Genomic DNA, 24824 nt, shown 5'->3' with positions numbered 1-24824 from the left:
TGATTTGAAGGTTAACTCTTAAACTCTTTTCCCCTTCCAAATAATTTTAGAAATATAACACATTTAAAAAGCTCTTGTCTAAGATGATTTAGGTATCTCTTCCTGGAGTTAGAGGGTTGGGCCAGGTGACCTTTGACATGCTTAATGCATCCATGTTCTGACATGGTAAACAGTTCAGTAAACTCTGAGCCACAAATCATGCTCCACAGGAACATGAAGTAGAAAAAAATTAAAATCTATGCAAAATGCACGTGTTTATCTGTCAAGTATTAAATGTTAGAGGGAATCCAAGATACTCTTAATGATTAATATTCTAACTTCAATTTAGTTTTAATACAATGTAACCAGGAAATATAACAAAATATTCCTTTATCAATTATGTTAAAACACTGCAAAAAAAAATATTGCATCTATATTAAAATATTTCGCTAAAACCATCTTCAAGAAAATAGCAGTCACATCAATTTTTAAAAAAACAATACTTTTATAAAAATAATGTTTTTATAAAATCATGTTCATCAACACCACCATACTTGCGTTATGCTTGAAATAAAAATTTCTTTTGGTTCTTCTCCTGTTGTATCTAAAACTTCAAATTCATCACCAAAATCACAAAATAACCGTGACCAAATTCCATGTACATCTGCACTGATGAACTGTGAAATAACCACAAAATAAAAAAGTTCAAGCTTATTTATTTACATAAAGGGGGGAAAAAAAACAAAAACTCAAATATATTAGGCCCTTTTGGGACAATTTCTTTTGTAATTAGTTGTATCTTTTGGGATATACAGTCATCTCAAATAAGATAAATTATTTGTCTATGACTGGTTTAGGGAATCAAGGATTTTGGTACTTGGTGACTGGATATCCAGTGTAACAAAATTAGATCTTCAGGAATAAGCAACATCAGCATATCATAACTATACATTCTATGATTTTTTAAAAAATTGTTCTCATTGAGAATATACATAGCAAAGCATATACATCATTTCAACCACTTCTACATGTGCAATTCATTGACACTGATTACATTCTTTTTCACTCTCCTTTTCTGAGTTGTTCCTCTGTCATTAACATAAACTCATTTCCCCCTAAGGTTCCTATCTAATATTTTAAGTTTTTGTTGTCACTTTGATCCCATATAGATAGCTCTTAAAAGAGCTTAATGCTCAAAGCAGACATTTTTTACTAGTTAAGCTAAACTACTGTTTGGTTTTAAGAAGACTTCAGGTGATATTTTTGGTTTAAAGTTTGTTAATGATTATTGCAGGGTAACAGTTTGAGTGATTCATCCATCCTCCATGGCCCTACAAAGGCTGGAGTACATGAGAATTTGAAATTCTGCTCTGCATTTTCCCCTTTTTGCTCAGGATTCTCCTATAGACTCTTTGACCAAAATGTTCAGTAATGGTAGCTGGGCACCATCCAGCTCTTCTGGTCTCATGGCCAAGAAGGGATTTGTTCATGTTGGCGATTAGCCACACATTTCATACCCTCCTCGTATTCCTGACTTTCCTTCCTCTGTTGCTCGTATTTTCTCAATTCCTCTGTTCCTCAACTGTTGTGCCTTGGATGGCTGCTTGCAAGCTTTTAAGATTCCAGGAGGCACTACACAATGAGCAAGGAAGTACAAAAAAAGCACTAAACACGTTAGGCCAATTAACTGGGATATCCCATGAAACCATGACTCTAAATCTCCAAACCAAGGAACCAAATCCCATAACGTTTTTGATTGTACATAAGCAGCCTCAGCAACTACTCCTTTTTTTTGTCATTGTTATAAATATATCTTTCATACAACTTTTGCCATTTCAACTTTTTACAGGTGTACAACTAACTGACAGCAACTACAATAATTGGCTGTGTAACCCTCCCTCTCCCCCTCCCTCCTGCACCTGCTAACCATTCTATGATTTTTAATAACAAAAACTCCTGCCTCACCATTAAAAATCAAGTAGAATACATAAGAAATAGGTATCTTGGTTTAATGGTCTAGCAGTTAATCCTTACTTGCTATTTTAGTAAAGAAGGATGAGGTGTTCATTCACCAAAACCAGTGTAGTAAATGGAAAACAGAACACAGTCAAAAGCTGAGTTAAGTAAAAACAACAAACGGCTGAAGAACCAACAGTGCAAATCAAAGCCATAAAAGGCAAAACCTAGATTCTGAAACACAATCATAGATGTTTTACTAGAAGTAATTATTAAACACATTCACTGTCTCCATTCTAAGAATTGGAAAAGAAGCTGTTTTTGTGATGAAAGTTATTTCAGAGCTATTAGATAACAAAGAGAAACTTTTATTGTGTAACGGATATAATTCTGGATAAAGTGGTATCTAGTTTCTATCAAAAATTAAAGTCTATTGTATTTGGGTATAGGAATATATCCCATTACAATAATTTATACCATCTGCTGCACTGGACAAATCTGCTGCAAAAGACCTATTTCAAGTGTTAAAAAGCAATGACGTCACTTTGAGGACTAACGTGCACCTGACCCAAGCCATGGTATTTTCAATCGCCTCATTTGTATGCGAAAGCTGGGCAATGACTAAGGAAACCAAAGATTTGATGCCTTTGATTTATGGTCCTGGTGAAGAATACTGAATATACCATGGACTGCCAAGAGAATGAACAAATCTGTCTTGGAAGACAGAATCTTCCTTAGAACTGAGGATGGCGAAACTTCATCTCATGTACTCTGGACATGCTATTAGAAGGGACCAGTCCCTGGAGAAGGACATCATGCTTGCTAGAGGGTCAGTGGAAGAGAGGAAGACCCCCAACGAGATGGACTGACTCAGTGGCTGCAACGATGGATTCAAGCATTGCAACAATTACGAGGATGGCATAGGACTGGGCTGAGTTTCGTTCTGCCGTACATAGGGTCACTACGAGTTGGAAATGATGGCACTTAACAACAACATTATACAAAGTAGTGGGGATGGGTAACAGAAGACTACCTCCCACTTTATCACGTATTGTCTTTACTGATCAAAACAGGTACGTTTGACATTTTTTATCAGAAAAAAAACTGAGCAGGATTTCAGAAGTTTTTTTTTTTTTTTAAAGTTTAAAAGCTGCTAACTCCAGGAACAATTTCTCTCTTTCCATATTAAAAGACAAGTCTATAGTGTACTGATATATGCAACAATGATGTAAATTAATATTTTAATTTATGACATATTCTTTTAATTATCTCTGGCAAATCTTACTCTTTAATTAAAAGTACTTTACCTAGCTTTTTTCTTTTATATTTACTTAAGTCTCTAAAGAAGGCCTCCAAAAGCTAGACTTTCATCTTTTGTTTCTACCACTATTTCTAAACTTCTGTTGTCCATTATAAATTTACTGACTATTCTGTCTTATTCACCTGTTTAAATTGCAAGCCACAGCACAAATGTTTTACAGAATGTAAACATTCTGTATAAATACCACAATCCAAAAATTTTTGGCATGCCTATATTATACAGTATGTTTTGGCTTAGTGTCTTATCTCAATGGAACAAATAGCAGGATGTGCAGTTAGTAAAATATACACAATTGCAGGAGAAGAATTTAATTACTCCTGTCTAAACCTCTCCCAGGCCTCCCATCTCAATCAATGTCACCACCAGTCACATAATTACACTGAACAAATATCTAGGAGTCACTCTTGAGCACTCTTTCCTTCACAACTCAAATCTATCCATCCATGAGTTGTCAATCTTTTTATAAAAAAACCAAACCAAGACATTTAGGCGACTAACAGATACATGAGGAAATGCTCACAATCATTAGCCATTAGAGAAATGCAAATCAAAACTACCATGAGATACCATCTCACCCCAAAAAGGCTGCCATTAATCCAGAAAACACAAAATAATAAATGTTGGAGAGGTTGTGGAGAGACTGGAACACTTAAAAACACTGCTGGTGGGAATGCAAAATGGTACAATCACTTTGGAAACCGATTTGTCACTTCCTTAAAAAACTAGAAATAGAACTACCATATGAACTAGCAATCCCACTCCTTGGAATACAACCTAGAGAAATGAGCCTTCACACAAATAGATATCTGCACACCCATGTTCACTGCAGCAGTGTTTACAATAGCAAAAAGATGGAAACAATCAAGGTTGATGGCAACGGATGAATGGATGAACAAATTATGGTATATTCACATGATGAATATTACACGATGATAAAGAACAATGATAAATCTGTGAAACATCTCATAACATGGAGGAACCTGGAAGGTATTATGCTGAGTGAAATTTGCTGCAAAAGGACAGATACCGTACGAGACCACTATTACAAGAACTCAAGAAAAGGTTTAAACACAGAAGAAAACATTCTTCGATGGTTAGGAGTGTGGGGAGGGAAGAGAGGAGCATTTACTAAATAGATACTAGACAAGAATTATTTTAGGTGAAGGGAAGGACAACATACAATACAGGGGAAGTCAGCACAACTCGACTAAACCAAAAGCTAGTAAGTTTCTAGGATACAACCAAACACTCTGAAGGACAGAGTAGCAGGGGCGGGCGTCTGGGGACCATGGATTCCGGGGACATCTACGTCAACCAGCATAACAAAGCATATTAAGAAAAAGTTCTGCATCCCACTTCAGTGAGTGCTGTCTGGGGTCTTAAAAGCTAGCAAGTGGCCATCTAAGATGCATCAACTGGTCTTAATCCACCTGGAGCAAAGGAGAATGAAAAACACCAAAGACACAACAGAAATGTGGGCCCAAGAAACAGAAAGGGCCACATAAGCCAGAGACTCCATCAGCTTGAGACCAGAGGAACCAGATGCTGCCACCTACCACCAATGACTGCCCACACAGGGAACACAACAGAGAACCCCTGAGGCAAAAGGAGAGCAGTGGGATGCAGACCCCAAATTCTCGTAAAAAGACCAGACTTAATGGTCTGACTGAGACCAGAAGGATCCCAGTGGTTTATGGTCCCCAGACCTTCTGTTAGCCCAAGACAGGAACCATTCCCGAAACCAACTCTTCAGACAGAGATTGGACTGGACAATGGGACAGAAAATGATGCTGGCGAAGAATGACCTTTTTGGATCAAGTAGACACATGAGACCATGTTGGCATCTCCTATCTGGAGGGGAGATAATAGGGCAGAAGGGGTCAGAAGCTGGTGGAATGGACATGAAGAGAGAGTGGAGGGAAGGAGTGTGCTGTCACATCAGGGGGAGAGCAATTAGGGGTATACAGCAAGGTGTATATAAATTTTTGTATGAGAGGCTGACTTGATTTGTAAACTTTCACTTAGAGCACAATAAAAACTAAAAAAAAAAATTCAAATTTGGCATCTAGTCAAGACATATTCTAACAAGCTATAGCAGCTCTTTGAACCTCAGCTTCCTCATCTATCATATAAGGAATTTGGACTTAGTTATCTGTGGGGTCCCTTTTGAGTCTCATCTCAGGGGACTATATTATTTTCTGTCATTCTTCCTCCTCTGTAATAACAATTCTACTTTGCCTTCATAAAATCAAAAGTTTATTTCTCAAACTTATTACATATATTAGACTTAATTACCAATATGAATGTCTGCTAGCCAGGTATATTCTGTAGGAATCTGCTTGACAAATGTAATTTCAGGGAGTTGTCTGGGCCAGTAGTCAGAGAAGTATTACCCCTGAGGTCAAACGAAAATTGGTATCATTTGTAACTCTCAGTGGTAAAAAAGAGGTACAACAATTGGTGGTCCTGTTTGATTACTGGAGACAACATATGCTACATGTGGACATTGTTTTGACTGTGGTCCCTGAGTGGATGCAAACAGTTTGTGCTGGACTATAACATAAATGCTGGGAGTCTAAACCCATTCAGTGGTGTCACAGGGGAAAGGCCTGGTGATCCGCTTCCATAAAGATTGCAGCCATGAGTTGGAATCATCATTTTGGTTTTAGTCAAGGCCATCTCTGAGTGGGGCCCCTATCAACAGCAGGCTGTGGAGGCCATGTAATACACCATGGCACTGAACTCTGTAGCAACAAGTGACTGTCACTGGGGTGTGTCAGCCTTTTGGGTTTTGGACAGTCATACCATCTGAAGCAGCAACTAGGTATACTGACTTCAAATGAAAGCTTTCACTCTGCTATTGGGCCTTAATGGAAACTGAGTGTTTGACCACTTAAGTGCCATATGTGACTTTAAGACCAGAGCTGACCATCCTCAGGTGGATACTCAGTAATTGTGCTAATAAAATAGCACAAACTCAACAGAGCTCCGTTATCAAATGGAAATGTACATTCAGAGCTGAGTCCAGCTGGGACACCAGGGAGTCAGCTGGGTCCATGAACAAGTAACCACCTCATCATAGGGGGCTGATGACCTGCAGAGGACAAAGTGCCTAAGCGGGGGCCCCGATTCTAAGAGGTTCCAGCTGATGGCACAGATTGGTTTACAGAAAGATTTGCAAGAACTCAAAGCTCACAGAGTCCATTGGGCTGCTGCAACCATCTGTCCTGAGGATGGGCACCTTTTGATTGAGACTGGACAGGGACATTCTGCCCAATGAGCTGAACTATGCCAATGGGCATAGTGATGACTGCTGTGTAGGTCACTCCAACAACAACTTCCTCTTACATCTTTACTGACTCATGGGCTGTTGCAAACGATCTGGCCATATGGTCTAGTGACTGATAGACTAATGACTGAACTATCAAGGGATCCCCTGTGAGGGCAAGGTCTGTGGTAGGAGCTTGTGAGACATTTTCGTCACTCATGTTGACATCCATGGCAAAGGACCATTTGAAACAGAATATGAATACAATTTCCATGCTGACTAAGCTTGTGCTCAGCAAGCTGCCACGACTGCCTGTTGGGTCTATCCCCAGACAAAACATGGAAGCCCAACCCAGATGCAAGAATGGGCCAATTCACAAGGACTTGCTCTAGAAGAGATGGAAGCTAGAGACACCATACAGTCTAGTGACTGTCAGCAAGCCCAGATGTGTTAACATGGAGGACTGGGTCACATCAGCCGAGAAACTGGACCTGCATGAGTATGGCAGACCGACCACACTGGACTCTAGTTCCTAGTCATGTATTTGGTGGAGCTTCACCACTGTGAGAAGGAGCTCTGGTGGTGCAGTGGTTAAACGCTTGGCTGCTAATTGGAAAATCGGTAGTTTGAATCTACTAACCACTCCATGGGAGAGAGACGTGGCAGTCTACTTCCAGAAGTAAAGATTTCAGCCTTGGAAATCCTATGGGGAAGCTCTACTGTGTCCTACAGGGTCACTGAGTCGGAAATGACTTGATGGCAATGGAATTTGGGTCACTACTGTAAGCACATACTCCGGCTGTGGAACAGCAACCTCTGTGCATCATGTGGATGTTGAGACACCACTGCAGCCTTGGAAAAACATTTCTGCCATACATATGAATATTGAAGAAGACTCCAATCAGACCAAAGTACTTCATTTACAGCACAGGCAACCCAGCAATGGACACACTCCTGTGGCATAAGATGGACCTTCCATGCCCCCTATTAGTCTCAGGCAAATAGGGCAATAAAATGTTGAAATGAACAACTCAAGCAACAATAATGCAAAGGCTAACAAAAAGGATAACTCACTGGATGGTACCCCTGCCTCACAAAGGCCATCTGGACATGAAACACCTCAATCCAACAAAAGGGAAACATGGTACTGCAATGTATGCTGGGCAATACTGAGCTTGGAGGGTGGAGGACTAGGTAGTTGCCTCATGAGGCTATGCCTGAGAAATCCCAAACTCAGTATACTCAACTGTTCTTTTTCTTTTTCCTCACTGGAAAACATTCCCTAAGGGTGATTTATGGTCTGGCTGTAGTGGTACCAGCAATGGGGCCTCCTGATTGAAACTTGGAGGTGATGCTACCCTTAGGATCCTTCCTCTTTCCTGTCACACCCCATGGGAAAGGGGGAGGAGGTGACAGAATGCTAAGGGTTGCTCTGGATGCACCTGGACCCTTAATCCTTTGGTATAGGTGGGTGACATCAGAGGCTATGTAATATTTGTTCAGGATATGACTTGTTTCCGGGTTGAATGACTGGGGCTGAAACGTCTGGGTCAAGCAACAGGAGCAATGGATTCCCATGGAAGCTGTTGCTTTGGGACTTGGACAGACAGCCTGGGTGACTATACCTAGGAACCATCGACTTAAGTCAGAGAGCAGAACATTCCCACCACAGAAGGTAAGGGAAAGAGGGTTGTGGTAAAATGGATTTCTCTTATGTGGGCTTTTTGGCTCTGGGTCTGCAGTTCTCCTAAAATGACTTGTCAGGTTGTAATCTGCCAAAATGATTGGCTGGCTTGTGATCTCCTCAGTGATTGGTCAGTGGGCAACCCTGCTAGGAAAGTCCTGATTTGAAATCGACAAAGAGTCTTCCTATATAAGTGGCCAATCTCACAGGTGGTTTTTTTTGGGGGGCGGGGGGAAGGTCTCATGATGGATAAAAGCCTAGAGAGGAGCGTATCCTTTAGACCTGGGGTCCCTGTGCTGAAAACCCCTAGACCTGAGTGAAAGGGCTTTAACACTGAGCTGATAACACTGAAGACTAAGAGCAGCAGCAGCAAAACTGGTGGTGGGAGGCCTAGAGAGGCCCAGCCCACAGGGAAAACTACAACGGCGTAAGTGGAGGAAGCTGTGAGGTCTGCAGCCAGTGGCAATCAGGGCAATGGTGGTGGGCAAGCTGACCCATAGAGCGAATGGCAGGGGTGGATGAGGTCCTTCTAGCAGTCTCACGATTGACTGAGATTTAGAGCACAGCCTTTGTGTATGCACATGCAAAGGGATTGATAATGTTATCTCTTTCTCCCTCCAGGCTACCTTACAGCAATGGACAAGCCCCTCACCCATGGACCCCAATGATACAGTATTTTGCTAGAGTTACCAACCAGACCAACTGTTGGCTGTGTCAGCATCTGAACTGAGATGACAATGCATCTCTCCATTTCATTCCAACTGATCTGTCAACATGGTGGGCTATGCCAAACAACTGGACAGTGGCTATTGTCCTCCAGTACTACAGAATGCTGGACATTCTGATTGCACAATCTGGGGATGCATGTGCCATGCCGGGAGAAAAAGGCTGTTTTTACATAAATCGAACAGGACATGTTATGAATAGCACAGATGACATTAAAAAAAAAAGGCAGTTCAAATTCTCCACAAGATTGGGAGAACAAAACCCTCTGACCTATTCAGTTGGCTTGGGAGAAGCAATCACTAGGATAGCTGCTTGTGATCTCTCTTCCAAGCAGGCCTGATCACCCTGCTGGGAAGAGTCCTACTAGGGACCCTCATTAAATACTGCCCAAAGATATGAAGGAAATGGTGTGCAGATATACCATCTGTCAGAGTTGTGCACCATTGCCAGGGACATGATGCTCAACATCTGGAATGAACAATGGGCATACCAGGACTTGTGACCACTTTGCTTCTTTTTCATCTGGCATCCTAGTGAGAACTGAGGGGTAGACTGTTGGGAGGATGGGGCACAGTCTGCCATGGCCCCTATGACCTCCATCTGACCACCTAATCAGGAGCCTTGGGCCTGGAATATTCCATGATACTGGAGGCTAGGAAATGTGCCTCCCTCTGTCCTAGTTTCTTCTTCCTTATCACGGGAACTCCTTCCTGTTCTATTTATGCATGTGCATAATATGGTACCTGGACAACCGCACTACTCTCAGTGGGGAGAGAATGGAGTCTCTCGACTGCAGCAATGCTATGTTAGCTGCAGGCAGTAAGACACTGGCCACGGGGGACCAGCACACACTACTGAAGCTGACCTTGCTCTGTCTCTTCTCTATGTGAGTAAAGCATTATTCCATCCAATGCCTATGTGTCTTCCTTGGCAACCTCGGACTCTGTCTCGGCAAAGGGACTATTCTTTCCCCACTGAATGTAGCTGATACCCTTACTGAGAATCAAGTGGAGGTAGATATAAGGGCTTATTTCTGGATGTCCAATCTATTCCACTGGTGTATATATCTATCCTTATACCAGCACTGCACTGTTTAGATTACTGTAGCTTTGTAATACATTTTGAAATCAGGAAGCATGAGTCTTCCTACTTTGTTCTTTTCTTCCCAAGATTGATTTGGCTGTTTCATACGAATTTGAAGATCAGCTTTTACATTTCGGCAAAAAGGGTGGCTGGAATTTTAACAGGAGTTATACTGTATATGTAGGTCATTACCAAGCTCATTTTTACACTTGCTGTTCTGCTTTAAATGCTCTTCCATAGATGTTTACATGATTGGCTCTTTCTCATTATTCAGAGCTCTATTCAAATGTCATGGATTTCAGGACTTCCCTGGCCTTCCAATCTAAGACAGCGAGTGCTGGCTCCCCTTCCAACATCATCCAGACACAATGCTCTATTTTTAATCAGTCCTTTTTCCCTTCATATGACTTGAAACTATTTGAAAATATCATGTATTTATTTGCTTATTTACTGTACATCTTTGTTATGAGAAGGTAATTTTCATGGGGATGGGAATATCTGTTCTGTTCACTAATGCATTCTTAGTGTCTGCTACATAGTAGATGCTCACGAATATTTGTTAAATAAACCAATGAACCTCTTGAAAATCACCATCACGCCAGGTTTAAAGTTAGATGATAAATTTAGTGTTTATCATTCTTTTCATTCCTAATTCTTCCTTAGTGTTCTTAATTTGCCGATAAACCAAATTGAGATCCCTTTTTAAAAAACAGGAAATAAATATGATACCAAAATTAAAATGATTTGTCTTCATGTAGAAAGAGCTTCTTATGCAATCCACTGAAGAACTCAGATTCGGACAGTGAAACTGTCCTTGTTCCTTTGCTTAACTACACGTCATTATTAAATGATACTTTTACCTTAATTGGAGGGCACCGAGAACGGCAAAAGTCGTTAATCCTCTTCTGCAATGGAAGTCTGATCTCAGTCAATACTATACACTGTTGAGAAGAATGTAAGAAACCCAGACTTACTTAGGTAATATAAAATTTCCAACTAACTTAGCCCCCAGATTATTTTCACGCTAATTTTAAAGGAGTAGTAATTATTTTTTAAAAGATACATTAGTTTACCTTTTTTTTACTTCTGAGATTCAATAAATTCAGAATATAGTAAACTTTTGCTTAACAATGTCATTAGTGAAACCACTAAGTTCTGTTACTTAAGAAAAGACAGTAAATTATGATTTCCAATGCTTTATTTTTTATGAAGATAAGTAGAGACAGTGTTATTAATCAGATTTTATCATAAGTAGCTTAGGTTCACAGAGGTCAAACTTCCTTAAGGTCATTCATTTATCAAGTAGCAAAAGACTCACTCCAGAGCTTTCCTCTGCTGCTGGTTTCCATAAACTAATTTAACTTAGTTTCATTACGATGTGTCCAGATGTGGATTTAGTTTTATTTATCTAGCTCAGAATACTGTGGTTCTTGTGTGGAGACACTCCTTCATGGGTCTCTTGTGCTCCTACCTGAGAAACTGGGTATAACGTGAGTTCAAAGCTCTGATTACTCTTTACTTGTGTCATTTCTCAGGGTCGTATTTGCATGGCACATATCTCCCTCTGCGACAAAGAGAGGGCTTGTGAATTCCCCAATTTAGTGTGTTCCTTTCCACTAACACAGCCCACTACACATGAAGGCATCCATCTGAGCCCTTCTGCATTGTACTTGTGGAGCCAAAGGAAATGATGCAAATATGATTCTCATACTTCTTACTGTGCTGAATAATACAGTCCTTGTCTCTGTTATCTGCCAGTATCCATGAAACGGTAACAGCCTTATGAATTCAGTAGTTTGTAAAAAGAGTAAAATCAAATTCTAGACCCAACACGTACAGAATCTGAGTATTTGTGTTTCATCAACGCTGGGAATTTTTCAGCCATAATCTGTCTTTTCCTAATGCTCTCCCGGAAACCCAATTTTATAAACTTTTTTTTCATATCTTCTCATTTCTCTGTAGTCTCAGTAATTTCCACAGATCCAACTTTCAGTTCATTAATTCTTATTCCAGTTGTATCCATCCACTGAGTTTTAACTTTTAAGACTATAATTTTCATTTCTAAAAGTTCTATTTGATTGTTTACCACATCTGCCTGGTCTTTTCCAATAGTGTCTTACTTTCCTATTGTATATTTAATCCTTTCTTTTAAGATTCAGTTAGTTGGAACACATATAAGTTCTACACAGCATCAGGATTAGAGGAAGACTCATTAACAAAGTGAAATATGCAGATGCCGCAACCCTGCTTGCTGAAAGTGAACAGAACCTGAAGCTCTTACTGATGACAATCAAAGACTACTGCCTTCAGTATGGATAACACCTCAACATAAAGTAAACAAAAATCCCCACAGCTGGACCAATAAGCAACATCATGATAAACTGAGAAAATACTTAAGTTGTCATGGATTTCATCTTACTTGGATCCACAATCAATGTCCATGGCAGCAGCAGTCAAGAAATCAAATGATGTATTGGGCAAATGTGGTGCAAAAGACCTCTTTAAAGTGTTTAAAAAGTGAAGATGTCACTGCGAGGACTAAGGTGTACCTGACCCAAGCCATGGTATTTTCAATCACCTCATATGCATGTGAAAGCTGGACAATGGATAAGGAAAACTGAAAAAGAATTGATGCATTTGAATTATGGTGCTGGCAAAGAATACTGAATATACCATGGACTGCCAGAAAAGTGAACACATCTGTCTTGGAAGAAGCTAGAATGCTCCTTAGAAGTGAGGATTGCAAGCCTTCATCTTGCTTACTTTGGATATGTTATCAGGAGAGATCAATCTTTGAAAAAGGACATCATGCTTGGTAAAGTAGAGGGTCAGTGAAAAAGAGAAAGACCCGCAACGAGATGGACTGACATAGTGGCTGCAACAATGGGATCAGGCATAGTAGCAATTGTGAGGGTGGCGCAGAATCAGGCAATGTTTTGTTCTGTTATACCTAGGGTAACTATGAGTCAGAACTGACTCAGTGGCACCTAACAACAACAACATCATCCAATCTCTACTATTTAAAATTCTTAGAGGTTTAATTCTATTGTTTGTTATGTTCACTAACTCTTGATTATACTGAATTGCTTTTTCCTGTCTTGTTATTTTGGAATATGAACTCATCTTCAAAGGGGCTTTACACATATATGAATACACTGTGGCCAGCTGAGAGTATACTCAATCAGTTAGTTTTGTTTCTGTCAGGCACTATAGGGTGTCACCAGCTTAGTACTACTTTTTATTTTCTCAGCTTGGGAATTTCTAGACCACTAAAAATTAGAGTTGATCTCCAAACCTGTGGGAGGACAGGACTATGGTCAAGAATTCCCAGAGAAGATCCTAATTTTTTACCCAGAGCCCAAGAGAAAACAGACAAGCTTCTCGTTTTGATGGGCAGAGATTTTTCAAGTCTACCTTTTCACTGACGATGTACCTCTCTGAGGTTCAGCTTTATACGGAAAGAAAAGATCTCAATTCCATTTTTCTACCTCATCCAGACCCAAGTCTTTAACTCCTGTTTCTGTATGACCATTAATTCCCAAGAACCTTAGTTACTGGGACAGGCAACTCCTGTCCCTAAGACTGATCACTGGTCATCTTTTAGATATCTTCATTTTTGGCCAATGAGCATTTCTTTTACATTATTTTGAGCTTAAGTAGTCCTTTAAAAGGAGATCTGTTAAGCGTTTCTAGGTGCTTTATAGAGGACAGATTTTAAGTTCTCCAGCCCAGAATGGAAATTTCTATTGATTTTTAAATGGGTAACAATATAATTTAATACCAGGGAAAATCAGGGTTAACTAAGTCACTTCCAGAACACCCAAAGTACTAAGAATTGTTTTGCTTTTGTTATTTAAGAAACTGTTACCTACAGTAGATTGAATTGATACAAATTTTTTACTTCCCAGTAATTGTATTATACATCACCCTTTGCCCCTGGCCTTACAAAGAGCAGAATATACGTTCCTGCTCCTTGACTCTGGGCTTGACCAAGTGACAGGCTTTGGTCAATGGATTATTAGTAGAAGTAACATGGAGAGAGGTTTAAACAGAGGCTTAAAATGTGCGTGGGTGATTGGACTTGTCCTTTTGCTTTTCTGCTACTGTCATGGGAACATGTCCTAGGTAGCTTTCTGGTCCCCAAAGAGAGACCTAGGGAGCAGAACACACAGCCTGGGGTTCAAGCCAAGGTGACAGTACATCCTAAAACAGATGAACTCCAATGGACCTGCAGATGCATGAGGAATAAGTAAGTGAATGTTGCTATAAATCACTAAGTTTTGGGTAATTTGTTATGCATAATGCTATGAAAATAGCTGACTGATATAATTACTTTTTTAGTAGTTCTTAGACCTTTTTTAAAAATGCAACAGTTGAAAGGTATTATCATAATGGAAGTCTTGTAACTTAAAATTTTTTATTCTGATCCTCAACATACCAGGTTAAGTTAGTTATACCATATTAACACTTAATGATTTATCTGGGAATCTGTTAATAACGTTAAATATAAAATGGAGTACCAACCTGGTATTCCTCTAAGAAAGAGAGATCTGTGGTTTCATTTAAAGGAAGAGAAGATGATGTGACATGAACATATGGATTTAGTTCTGCAATATGTTGAAGTACAGCTTCAGCTCTAAAAAATAAAATAAACGACCCTTACTATTCTTTTGTTTTATATAATCCTTCAAACTTTAATGGCATCAGACGAACATGACATGGTACAAAATTTCAGTGGAAATTTAATTCAATAAACTGTAGAAGAAGGAAGAAGCCAAAACTTATTTATTTTTATAGATAACTACAATCTTGTGATGTAGCACACTGTAATATTCCATAGTAAGCCACACAATCTCAAAGTATACCCTTACAGTTCCCAGCTTCAAGTTCCTTAAGTCTTTTAATGATTCAAAGACCTTTGTTCACCATATTAAAGAAATTCATTCCTAGATAACAAAGTGTATCAAAAATTCAACAGAGACAGATGATTAAATAAGTATATGCCAATATTTATCTATACTACTGAGAATTTATGGAGAATGAATGATGAATTAAACAACTATGACTGATGTTCTGAATACAGAAAATATTCTACAAGTGTGAGAGTAAAAAAAGAAAATCTTATAATTCACCAAACTGTCTCATCTTCACCTGTTTCTCTTATTAACAACATCATCTTCACACAGAAAGAAGTTGGTTCCTAGATCCCACGGGTGGCAATTTCCTGTATCATGAATTGTAAGTGCCTTCAAAAAAGAGGAAAGTATCTGTTAAAGTCAGAAATAAGACAAGGATGCTCACTACCTCCAATACATTATATTGAAGTTATTATCCTCTGTAATTAGGCAACAGAAATTAATTAAAGGCATAGAATCAGAAAGGATGCAGATAATATGGCTACATGTATCTGAAAAATCTGAAAGAATATGTAGAAAAACTACTTCAAGCTTTAAGAGAGTTTAAATTTAGGAAAACTGTATATTATAAAAACCAACAAAACTCTAATACACATTTCAAAATACTCTACGTTTGAAGGACAAAACTCACTAATTGGAAGAAAATACTTTAAATTTGTATCACATGCTGTAAACCTCAAAGAAAAAGGCAAAGATAATGTGAACATGAATTATAAAGAAAAGAAATGCATATGGCCCTTGAAAATATGTAAAGGTGTTCAACCTCACCCATGATAGACCTAAAATACCTTTTTTCTCACTTGTCAGACTGGCGAAAATCCCAAAGTTTGACAATATATACTACTGGTGAGGGTGAGGTAATTCAAGCCCTGCTACACATTACTGGTGGGAATATACGAAAAGGCCCAGCACCAAAAGAAAAGAATTTGGCAACTTATAGCAAAATGACATGTGTATTTGTACTTTGACACAGCAACACCATTTCTAGGGCTCCATCCTGAAGACACTGGGAAAAATACAAAAGATGTTATGGACAAGGGTATTCACTGCAGTACTACTTGTACTAGTAAAAGACTGAAAACAATCAAAATGTCCACCATTATTATAATCCTAAATGTGAATCACAAATTTTAGTAGTACCTTACAATCCTAAACTTGAAACTCAGAAATTTCAGTGTTCACTCATGATGAATGTTCTAGCTCTGTTCATCAAAAAGATTCACAAATAGTGAATCAAAGACTACAGTGGTTTTATCAAATGGTTGAATAGAATCCCACCAGTCAAAGATGAAATGATCTGAGCATCAATGAGAATAGCAACTACAACAGATCAAATGTACTAAATGTATTTAAACCTGAGTTTATAATTATACACACACAAACATATATGCATGCATGCTCACTGGTCACTGTTGGAGGATGACAGGAAACTACTTATTTTGAAAACTGGTAAAGGAGAAAAAGACAAATATTTATCCTGCCTTTCAAACATGTGCAAACTACACTTTAGCAAAACCAAATAAGTGATGAGTACAAAGTTTTTTTTCTAAAATTATTCCAGTTAATAAATGAAGAAGGAATGACAGAATATCACTGCTGTCCTCAATGAAATAACAAATCTAAGCAATGATCATTAATAATAATAATAAAAAAAATAGTTAATAATAATCACAAAAAGAGGGACAACAGAATTTCACTGTCTCAGGATGGGAGAACAAACACATCATCTATAAAATGGCCTTGTTAAAACAATCAAATCCAAATGTGATTCTCTGAACTTAACTACCCAGCACACAACAAAGTTTACAGGAACCACAGGGGCGGAGGTACATGTGACAAATGATCTGGTTTCTTTAACAAATAAATTTCAAGGAAAAAAAAAAAATCAGGGAAGAGAAACCTATAGATTAAAAGAAAGCAAGTTCAATATACACCTCCTCACTTATCGACTATCTCATTATCAGACATTTCATATTTACAACAACAGTAAAAAATCTGCTATCTGACTATTTTGAGCATTAACAATGTATGTCTGGCAGTAATGAATGCCTAGGTGCGTGGCAAGAGTAACAATGGCTTTGCTTTGATGGCTAAGGTTATCTGTCAACTTGGCTGGGCCATGATTCTCAGTGGTTTGGAAGTTATGTAATGATATAGTCACCCTCCATTTTGTGATCTGATGTGGTCATCCTCCATTTTCATGTAACACTGATTTCCCATAACAACCTACTCTTTGAAACATAACCATGTCAATAATTCAGGGGAGGGTGTATAAACTTTACTTGGATCCTGATTAGAGCAAACTTTAAAAAATATTTCATAAGACAATCAGGAAAATTTGAACTCTTACTAGGTATTTTCCCACTTTCTGGTATTCAGGCCTTTATGTAATTCCCTCCCCTTGAGAGTGGGCTGGACAAAGTGACTTGCTTAAAATGAACGGAATACAGCAAACGTGATGGGATGTTACTTTTGAGATTAGGTTACAAAAAGATTATGACTCATCCTGCTAGCTTAATCTGATGAAGTAAACTTCTGTGTGGGAACTGTCTATGGAGAAGCCATGTGACAAGGAAATGAGGGTGACCTCTAGAAAACAGCCAGTGAGTAACACAGATCCTCAGCCCAACAACCCATGAAGAACTGAACCCTATCAACTAACACATAAGCAAGCTCGGGAAGCATTATCTCTGCTTGACTGCAGCTTTGTGAGACCGTAAAACAGAGGACCCAGCTAATTTGCGTGTAATTCCTGATCCAAAGAAACTGTGAGACAGGTGATAAATGCTGTTCAAGCCACTAACTTTTGCAGCAATAGAGAGCCAATATGATATTTTATGATATTAAGGAGCTGTTACATTTTTAGGTGTGAAAAGTTGTATCGTGGTTGTTTTTTTTTTAATTAACTTTTATTGAGCTTCAAGTGAACGTTTACAAATCAAGTCAAACTGTCACATATAAGTTTATATACACCTTACTCCATACTCCCACTTGCTCTCCCCCTAATGAGTCAGCCCTTCTAGTCTCTCCTTTCGTGACAATTTTGCCAGCTTCCAACTCTCTCTATCCTCCCACCCCCCTCCAGACAGGAGATGCCAACACAGTCTCAAGTGCCTACCTGATAAAAGTAGCTCACTCTTCATCAGTATCTCTCTCCTACCCACTGTCCAGTCCCTTCCATGTCTGATGAGTTGTCTTCGGGAATGGTTCCTGTCCTGGGCCAACAGAAGGTTTGGGGACCATGACTACTGGGATTCCTCGAGTCTCAGTCAGACCATTAAGTATGGTCTTTCTGTGAGAATTTGGGGTCTGCATCCCACTGATCTCCTGCTCCCTCAGGGGTTCTCTGTTGTGCTCCCTGTCAGGGCAGTCATCGGTTGTGGCCGGGCACCAACTAGTTCTTCTGGTCTCAGGATGATGTAGGTCTCTGGTTCATGTGGCCCTTTCTGTCTCTTGGGCTCTTAGTTATCGTGTGACCTTGGTATTCTTCATTTTCCTTTGATTCAGGTGGGTTGAGACCAATTGATGCACCTTAGATGGCTGCTTGTGAGCATTTAAGACCCCAGATGCCACATTTCAAAGTGGGATGCAGAATGTTTTCATAATAGAATTATTTTGCCAATTGACTTAGAAGTCCCCTCAAACCATGGTCCCCAAACCCCTGCCCTTGCTCTGCTGACCTTTGAAGCATTCAGTTTATCCTGGAAACTTCTTTGCTTTTGGTCCAGTCCAGTTGAGCTGACCTTCCATGTTTTGAGTATTGTCCTTCCCTTCACCTAAAGCAGTTCTTATCTACTAAGTAATCAATAAAAAACCCTCTCCCACCCTCTCTCCCTCCCCACCCATAACCACAAAAGTATGTGTGCTTCTCAGTTTATACTATTTCTCAAGATCTGATAATAGTGGTCTTATACAATATTTGTCCTTTTGCCTCTAATTTCGCTCAGCATAATGCCTTCCAGGTTCCTCCATGTTACGAAATGTTTCACAGATTCTTCACTGTTCTTTATCCATGCGTAGTATTCCATTGTGTGAATATACCACAATTTATTTAACCATTCATCCGCTGATGGACACCTTGGTTGCTTCCAGCTTTTTGCTATTGTAAACAGAGCTGCCATAAACATGGGTGTGCATATATCTGTTTGTGTGAAGGCTCTTATTTCTCTAGAGTACATTCCGAGGAGTGGGATTTCTGGGTTGTATGGTAGTTCTATTTCTAACTTTTTAAGATAACGCCAGATAGATTTCCAAAGCGGTTGTACCATTTGACATTCCCACCAGCAGTGTATAAGAGTTCCAATCTCTCCACAGCCTCTCCAACATTTATTATTTTGTGTTTTTTGGATTAATGCCAGCCTTGTTGGAGTGAGATGGAATCTCATCGTAGTTTTAATTTGCATTTATCTAATGGCTAATGATCGGGAGCATTTTCTCATGTATCTGTTGGCTGCCTGAATATCTTCTTTAGTGAAGTGTGTGTTCATATCCTTTGCTCACTTCTTGATTGGGTTGTTTGTCTTTTTGTGGTTGAGTTTTGACAGAATCATATAGATTTTAGAGATCAGGCGCTGGTCGGAGATGTCATAGCTGAAAATTCTTTCCCAGTCTGTAGGTGGTCTTTTTACTCTTTTGGTGAAGTCTTTAGCTGAACATAGGTGTTTGATTTTTAGGAGCTCCCAGTTATCTGGTTTCTCTTCGTCATTCGTGGTTATGTTTTTAAAAGGCACCCGTATGTTTTACAGATACATACTAAAATATTTAAGAATATGGTATGATGCCTATAATTTACATCAAAATAATATGGTGAGGGACACAGAGAACGGGAAGGAGATTATATGAAATAAATTTGATCATGGGTTGATAACTGCTGCTACGTGATGAGTACATGGAACTTCGTTAAACTAATCTTTCTATTTTCGTACATTTTTGAAATTTTTCAAAATAAAAAATTTCTAACAGGAGGAAAGCAGAGCATTAAAACAATTTTGATACTAAATGAAGAAACAATAATTAAGCCACAGAGTAAACAATATTACTGTTAATGAGCAAAAATTTTTAAAGTTCATAACAAATGGTTCTTACCAAGGATATTTACTCCCTTACCTTAATCCCAGCAAGAACTATATTCTTTGCTATAAAGGAAAAAGAAAAATGAATAGCTTAATATTAGGGATGTATATGAGATATGTCTTCGTGGAGATCTGGCCAAATCTTTGAAAGGATAATTTTAACTTCTTTACTATTGAAGAAACACAAGTTCCTTGTAAGAAGTTAGAAAATAACGAAGATAAACAAAAAGAAAAACAAAAATTTCCACAATCACGCCATCTTGAGATAATCACTGTTGAAAATTCAATGCATTCATCCAGGCTTGTTTCTATGAATATATGTATGAGTGTTACCACAACGAGTTAATGCATATAGGCAATGATCATTAATGGCTATTAACATCACAAAAAGAGAAGCAGTAAGCATTATTGATTTCCCATAACAGTATCATGATATTGTCTTGCCAAAAGAATCAAAATTGAATGTAATCAAACTTCTGGATCTAATTTCCTTTTATGGGAAACACAAGAGGAATAAGTTAAATTCTATAAATTACTTTGTTCCTCAAAAGTATTACATCAAATTATATATAAAAATACTTACCAATTTCCAAACCAAGACCACCCATACCACTTAAGAAAACATGAGACTTGGCCATCTTCTGCATTGCTGTGTCTCCAAGAACATACCTCTGTCGACTGTATGTAAAACGCAATGAAGGAAAAAAAAAAGATTTCATTAAAATTATATATCCCATTAAAGTTGTTTGCAAACTAATAGCTTGGGATGGATCCTGCTCACAGACTCATTTTAGATAACTCACATAGTGTTCAGAATTAATTGCCAAACATATGACATATTTTGCAAAACTTGAAGATTTGGTACCATGGCCCATGTTCTCTTATGGACCAGCCAGAGCTGAGTAAGAGCTGCTCTGTTTAAATAAGGCAGAGTAAGCACTCAAAAGTTTAGCACAGCTCCCATCCTGCTCCTCTCACTTATTCCTCAGTGGTCCCTATAAGCATCTGAATTTGTCATCTCTACTTGAAAACTTTCAGTATAAACAGAATTTCTTAAGGAAATGATTCGTTCTCTCAGAATTCAGATGGCTTAGACGCAGTTTTGAATGTTGTTTTAAATGTAAAAGTTGATAAAGTACATACAAGATCCTGTTAAGTTATTCATTTTAATACCACAAGGCAGTATTAGAATGGAATTCCAAAAAAAAAACCAATTTTTAAAAGCAATTTTAAAAGTTATCTGAAAGAATAGTGGAAAAGTTGATGTTATACCAGTCCTTAAAGATAATGAACATTCCAATGGATTCTTATGAAAATCATTTGAAAGATAAATTCAGCATAAATAACATATATTCCAGAACCCTTGGGTTGAAAGTATTTCCTCTTGGAATTCTCTCTCTTCTCTCACGTGCACATGCACACACACTTGTTTAACACATAAAAATTTGTTTAATTTCTACTTTAGCTTTTCATATTCAATATGAAAGTCTAGAAGGGGGTTTTTCATCTAGTCAAAAGAAACTATATAAACATAACCTATTTTTATTTCCTTCCTTATTCCCTACAAAATAAAACCTAGACTTTTCTTTTTAAATTAGTACTTCATACTTCTGTTTCAGAAAAGTAAAAAAATTGATTTATTCATCAAATATTTTCTGAAAATCTATTATGGCATGTTATGGATCAGTGAGTTATATAGTTTTACTGTATTTCTTTTCTAAAATACAGAAGTAAAACTTTAACTGTTCCTTTACAGCATTCCAAGTTTTGATATGTAGCACTTTCATTATTACTGTCTAATTTCAATTACAATTAATTCTTTAATATTGGGTTAAATCTGAAGTAAATTTTTTACATTTCTAATTATATAGGGGATATTTTAGTTATCTTTTGTATTGATTTCTGGCTTAAATGACTTGTGAACACACATCACGATCTGTATGATTTGTGAATTTCTTTAGTCAATTTTACAAATGTTCCATGTGTTCCTGAAAAGAATGTGTACTCTACAGTTGTTGTGTACAATGTTCTTCATATGTCCACTAGACTAATTTTAATAATCATTTTGATTAAATCTTCTCTGATTCTTTGCTTATTCTCTTGATCACAGAAAACTCCCCCATGACTATAAATGTGTCTATTTTCCCTTGTATTTCCAGTACCTAACAGTTCCTGGTTTGTAATAATAATATAATAACACTTTTTCTGTTTATTATGTATCACACACTGTCTTAAGCACTGTACATGTATTAATTCAATGCTCACGAAACCTTCAGAAGTTCTATTAGTACTATTATTCCTATTTTTAAAGACAGGGAAACTCATGCACAGAGAAATTAAGTAACTTATATGCAGTAGAGGCAAGATTTCATCCAGGCAGCCTGGCCTTAGCCCCCATATTCTGAACAACTACGCTACACTGCATGTAGATAAAGAAAGTTAAAACATTCTACAAGGTTTATAAAGAGAAAAAATTAGTCCCCTGCCCTAACTCTTCTGTATCCTGATTTCCGCTACCCAAGGACAACCACTCTCAATTCTTTTCTATTTCTTCTAATATTTTCCCCTTTATGTCTAAATAACAAAGTCTATACTTCTATTTCTTGATTTTTCAGCTTTATATATTACCTATTTAACTTCCTACTAAGAATGACAGTCATCATTCGTGCTTCTTTCTGAAGTAAAAATCTGGTCAAATTATTACTGTTACTTTAAAAACCTCAGTGGTTTCCCATTTTTCTTTATATTTAATATAAAGTCTAAACTCCTTAGTATGAGTCATAAGAGGGTTCATAATCTAGCCCCTGCTTACCTCTCCAGTCTCATCTTTTGCTACTCCTCTATCAAACTCTATGCTCCAAGTATACTAAAAGACTAAATGTTTTCAACTGCCCAAATGTGGTATGCTCTTTGGCCTTTAGACCTTAGTCTGAAGTATTCCTCTCTCCTACCTTTTACGCCTCAATAACTCCTACTCATCCTTCAGGTCTCAGCTTATATGGCACTTTACCCCATGATGCTTCTACTCATCCCCATCCTTTCTCAAGATAGTGCTGTATCAATTTTTATGTACATCCATGATACTCTACATTCAATCTACTGTAAAACTTACCACAGCATATTTTCACTATTTGTCTACCTTTTCTAGATTATAGATTCCTTGAGGCAGGGCCTTTGCCTTATTTACCACTGTATCTCAAGTGACTAACAGAGCCTGGCACATCATAAGCATATAATAACAATTTGCTGAATTAATGAAAGGATCAGACTGGTACACAAAAAAACATTTTTATGCTATTCAAGCAGGTGACGTGAATTCATTTTTCTCTATTCACAGCCATGAGACCTATGTTAAAAGTAAGTTTTTCATCTCAGTCTTGTCCTTCTAATGAATTATTTTCAAGATTATTTAAGCAAATAATAAATAACTATGACATAAACATGGTTACAAATAGCAAGAAGAAAATACAAGGAAACAAAAAAATTAAGAAATATGAACCAAGGTTTTCCAGAGAATCATATAATCTCAGACAGATTCTCAGCAGTCATCTAAATCACTTTTCTAATGTTTGGCCACCAAGGGGAAAAGTGCTAATGAAGTGCCTACTTTGTGCCATGCAATGTATCAGACACTTTGAATTGAGTGACGCTTAAATCCTGTGAAGGTCATATTGTTAGTAAACAATAAAGAGCTGAGAGTATAACTTCAAGTTCAGCACTGTTACATTACAGCTGACTATCAAGTGGAGAAGCAGTATATTAGAGAATGTATTCAGCAAAAAGAAATTACCAAGGCAGTCCACTCTAGTTTTAGAGAGCTCTATCTATTAAAAATTCTCCCTTTTATAAAGGTTTAATATCTCCCTATAGGTTTTACCCACTAGTCCGAATTTTACCTCCTTGGAGCCATAAGGAACTCATCTAATCCCTCTAAACATTTGAAGATGGTATTCTGGTTCCAGAGTTCTCCTTCTCCAGTTCCTTAAACAATTCCAAACATTACATCATTTTGAGTCCCCCTCAAGACCCTAATCACTTTCTTCTGTATTAACTTCAATTATCTTCATCATGCATTCATATATTTACTAAGTACCTATTTTCAAGCCAGGTACCTGGCTTGGGGTTCACTGTGTAGAGATCATAATAGTAGCAACAACCTCATAGGGGTATTTTGAAGATAAAATTAAATAAAACATAAAATACTTAGAAAGTTTGTGAAGTGTTACTAAGAAAGATAAATAATTCTGTACTATTATTTAGTATAATACACACAAATACCAAAACTATGGGAACATGGGATAGGGAAGAGAAAGTAATTATCTCTTTCACTGGAGGTCATGGAAGCTTGTAAGTGAGGTCCATCCAAGTTGAATTCTGAAGAAGTAAACGGAGTCTGAAAATTAATCAGTCAAGAAAAATTATTCTAGGCCTGGGAAAAAGAAAGGCACATAAGAGATACATAATATACGTATAAGACTTCCACTTCTGGCAGTGATGAAGTAACACGAACCAGATTTACCCTCCTACCTTAAACAACTAAAAAATTAGAAAAAATAAATGAAAGAACCAATTTCAGGCACTGGACAAGAGATACTCAGGAAAGTAGTCTGTGAAAGAAGGAAAACAAATGAGGTGAGCCCTATAATTGACTGCCTGAGCTACTACCTGGAGAGCTTCCGGCTACAGTGCAGATGGGGGGACACAGACAGAGCCTGAATCTGGCAGTCTCCTTGAGTTCATGAGGCAGAGGTGTGAATTAAAGGAAGCGAGAATTTGCACAATACCAGACAGCTACATAGAGAGATCTGTAGAGGGCCTT

At 38.0% G+C, this 24824-nt stretch overlaps 1 protein-coding gene across 1 annotated transcript in view; it reads right to left on the bottom strand.

Moving 5' to 3' along the window:
• The window catches only part of UBA6 (ubiquitin like modifier activating enzyme 6), a 101662-nt gene that overhangs the window by 49685 nt on the left and 27153 nt on the right, over positions 1-24824 (bottom strand). Inside the window, exons 3-8 of the mRNA XM_049886098.1 lie at positions 20589-20683; positions 20040-20068; positions 15169-15263; positions 14542-14653; positions 10878-10958; positions 534-656 (exon numbers count right to left, since the gene is read on the bottom strand). Of these exons, the coding sequence (XP_049742055.1) occupies positions 534-656; positions 10878-10958; positions 14542-14653; positions 15169-15263; positions 20040-20068; positions 20589-20683 (535 nt within the window). The remainder of the gene's footprint in view (positions 1-533; positions 657-10877; positions 10959-14541; positions 14654-15168; positions 15264-20039; positions 20069-20588; positions 20684-24824) is intronic.

This window comes from Elephas maximus, chromosome 5, assembly GCF_024166365.1.
Source record: "Elephas maximus indicus isolate mEleMax1 chromosome 5, mEleMax1 primary haplotype, whole genome shotgun sequence".
In the NCBI taxonomy this organism is placed as follows: domain Eukaryota; kingdom Metazoa; phylum Chordata; class Mammalia; order Proboscidea; family Elephantidae; genus Elephas; species Elephas maximus.
This window is presented reverse-complemented; position numbering and strand designations above follow the sequence as displayed.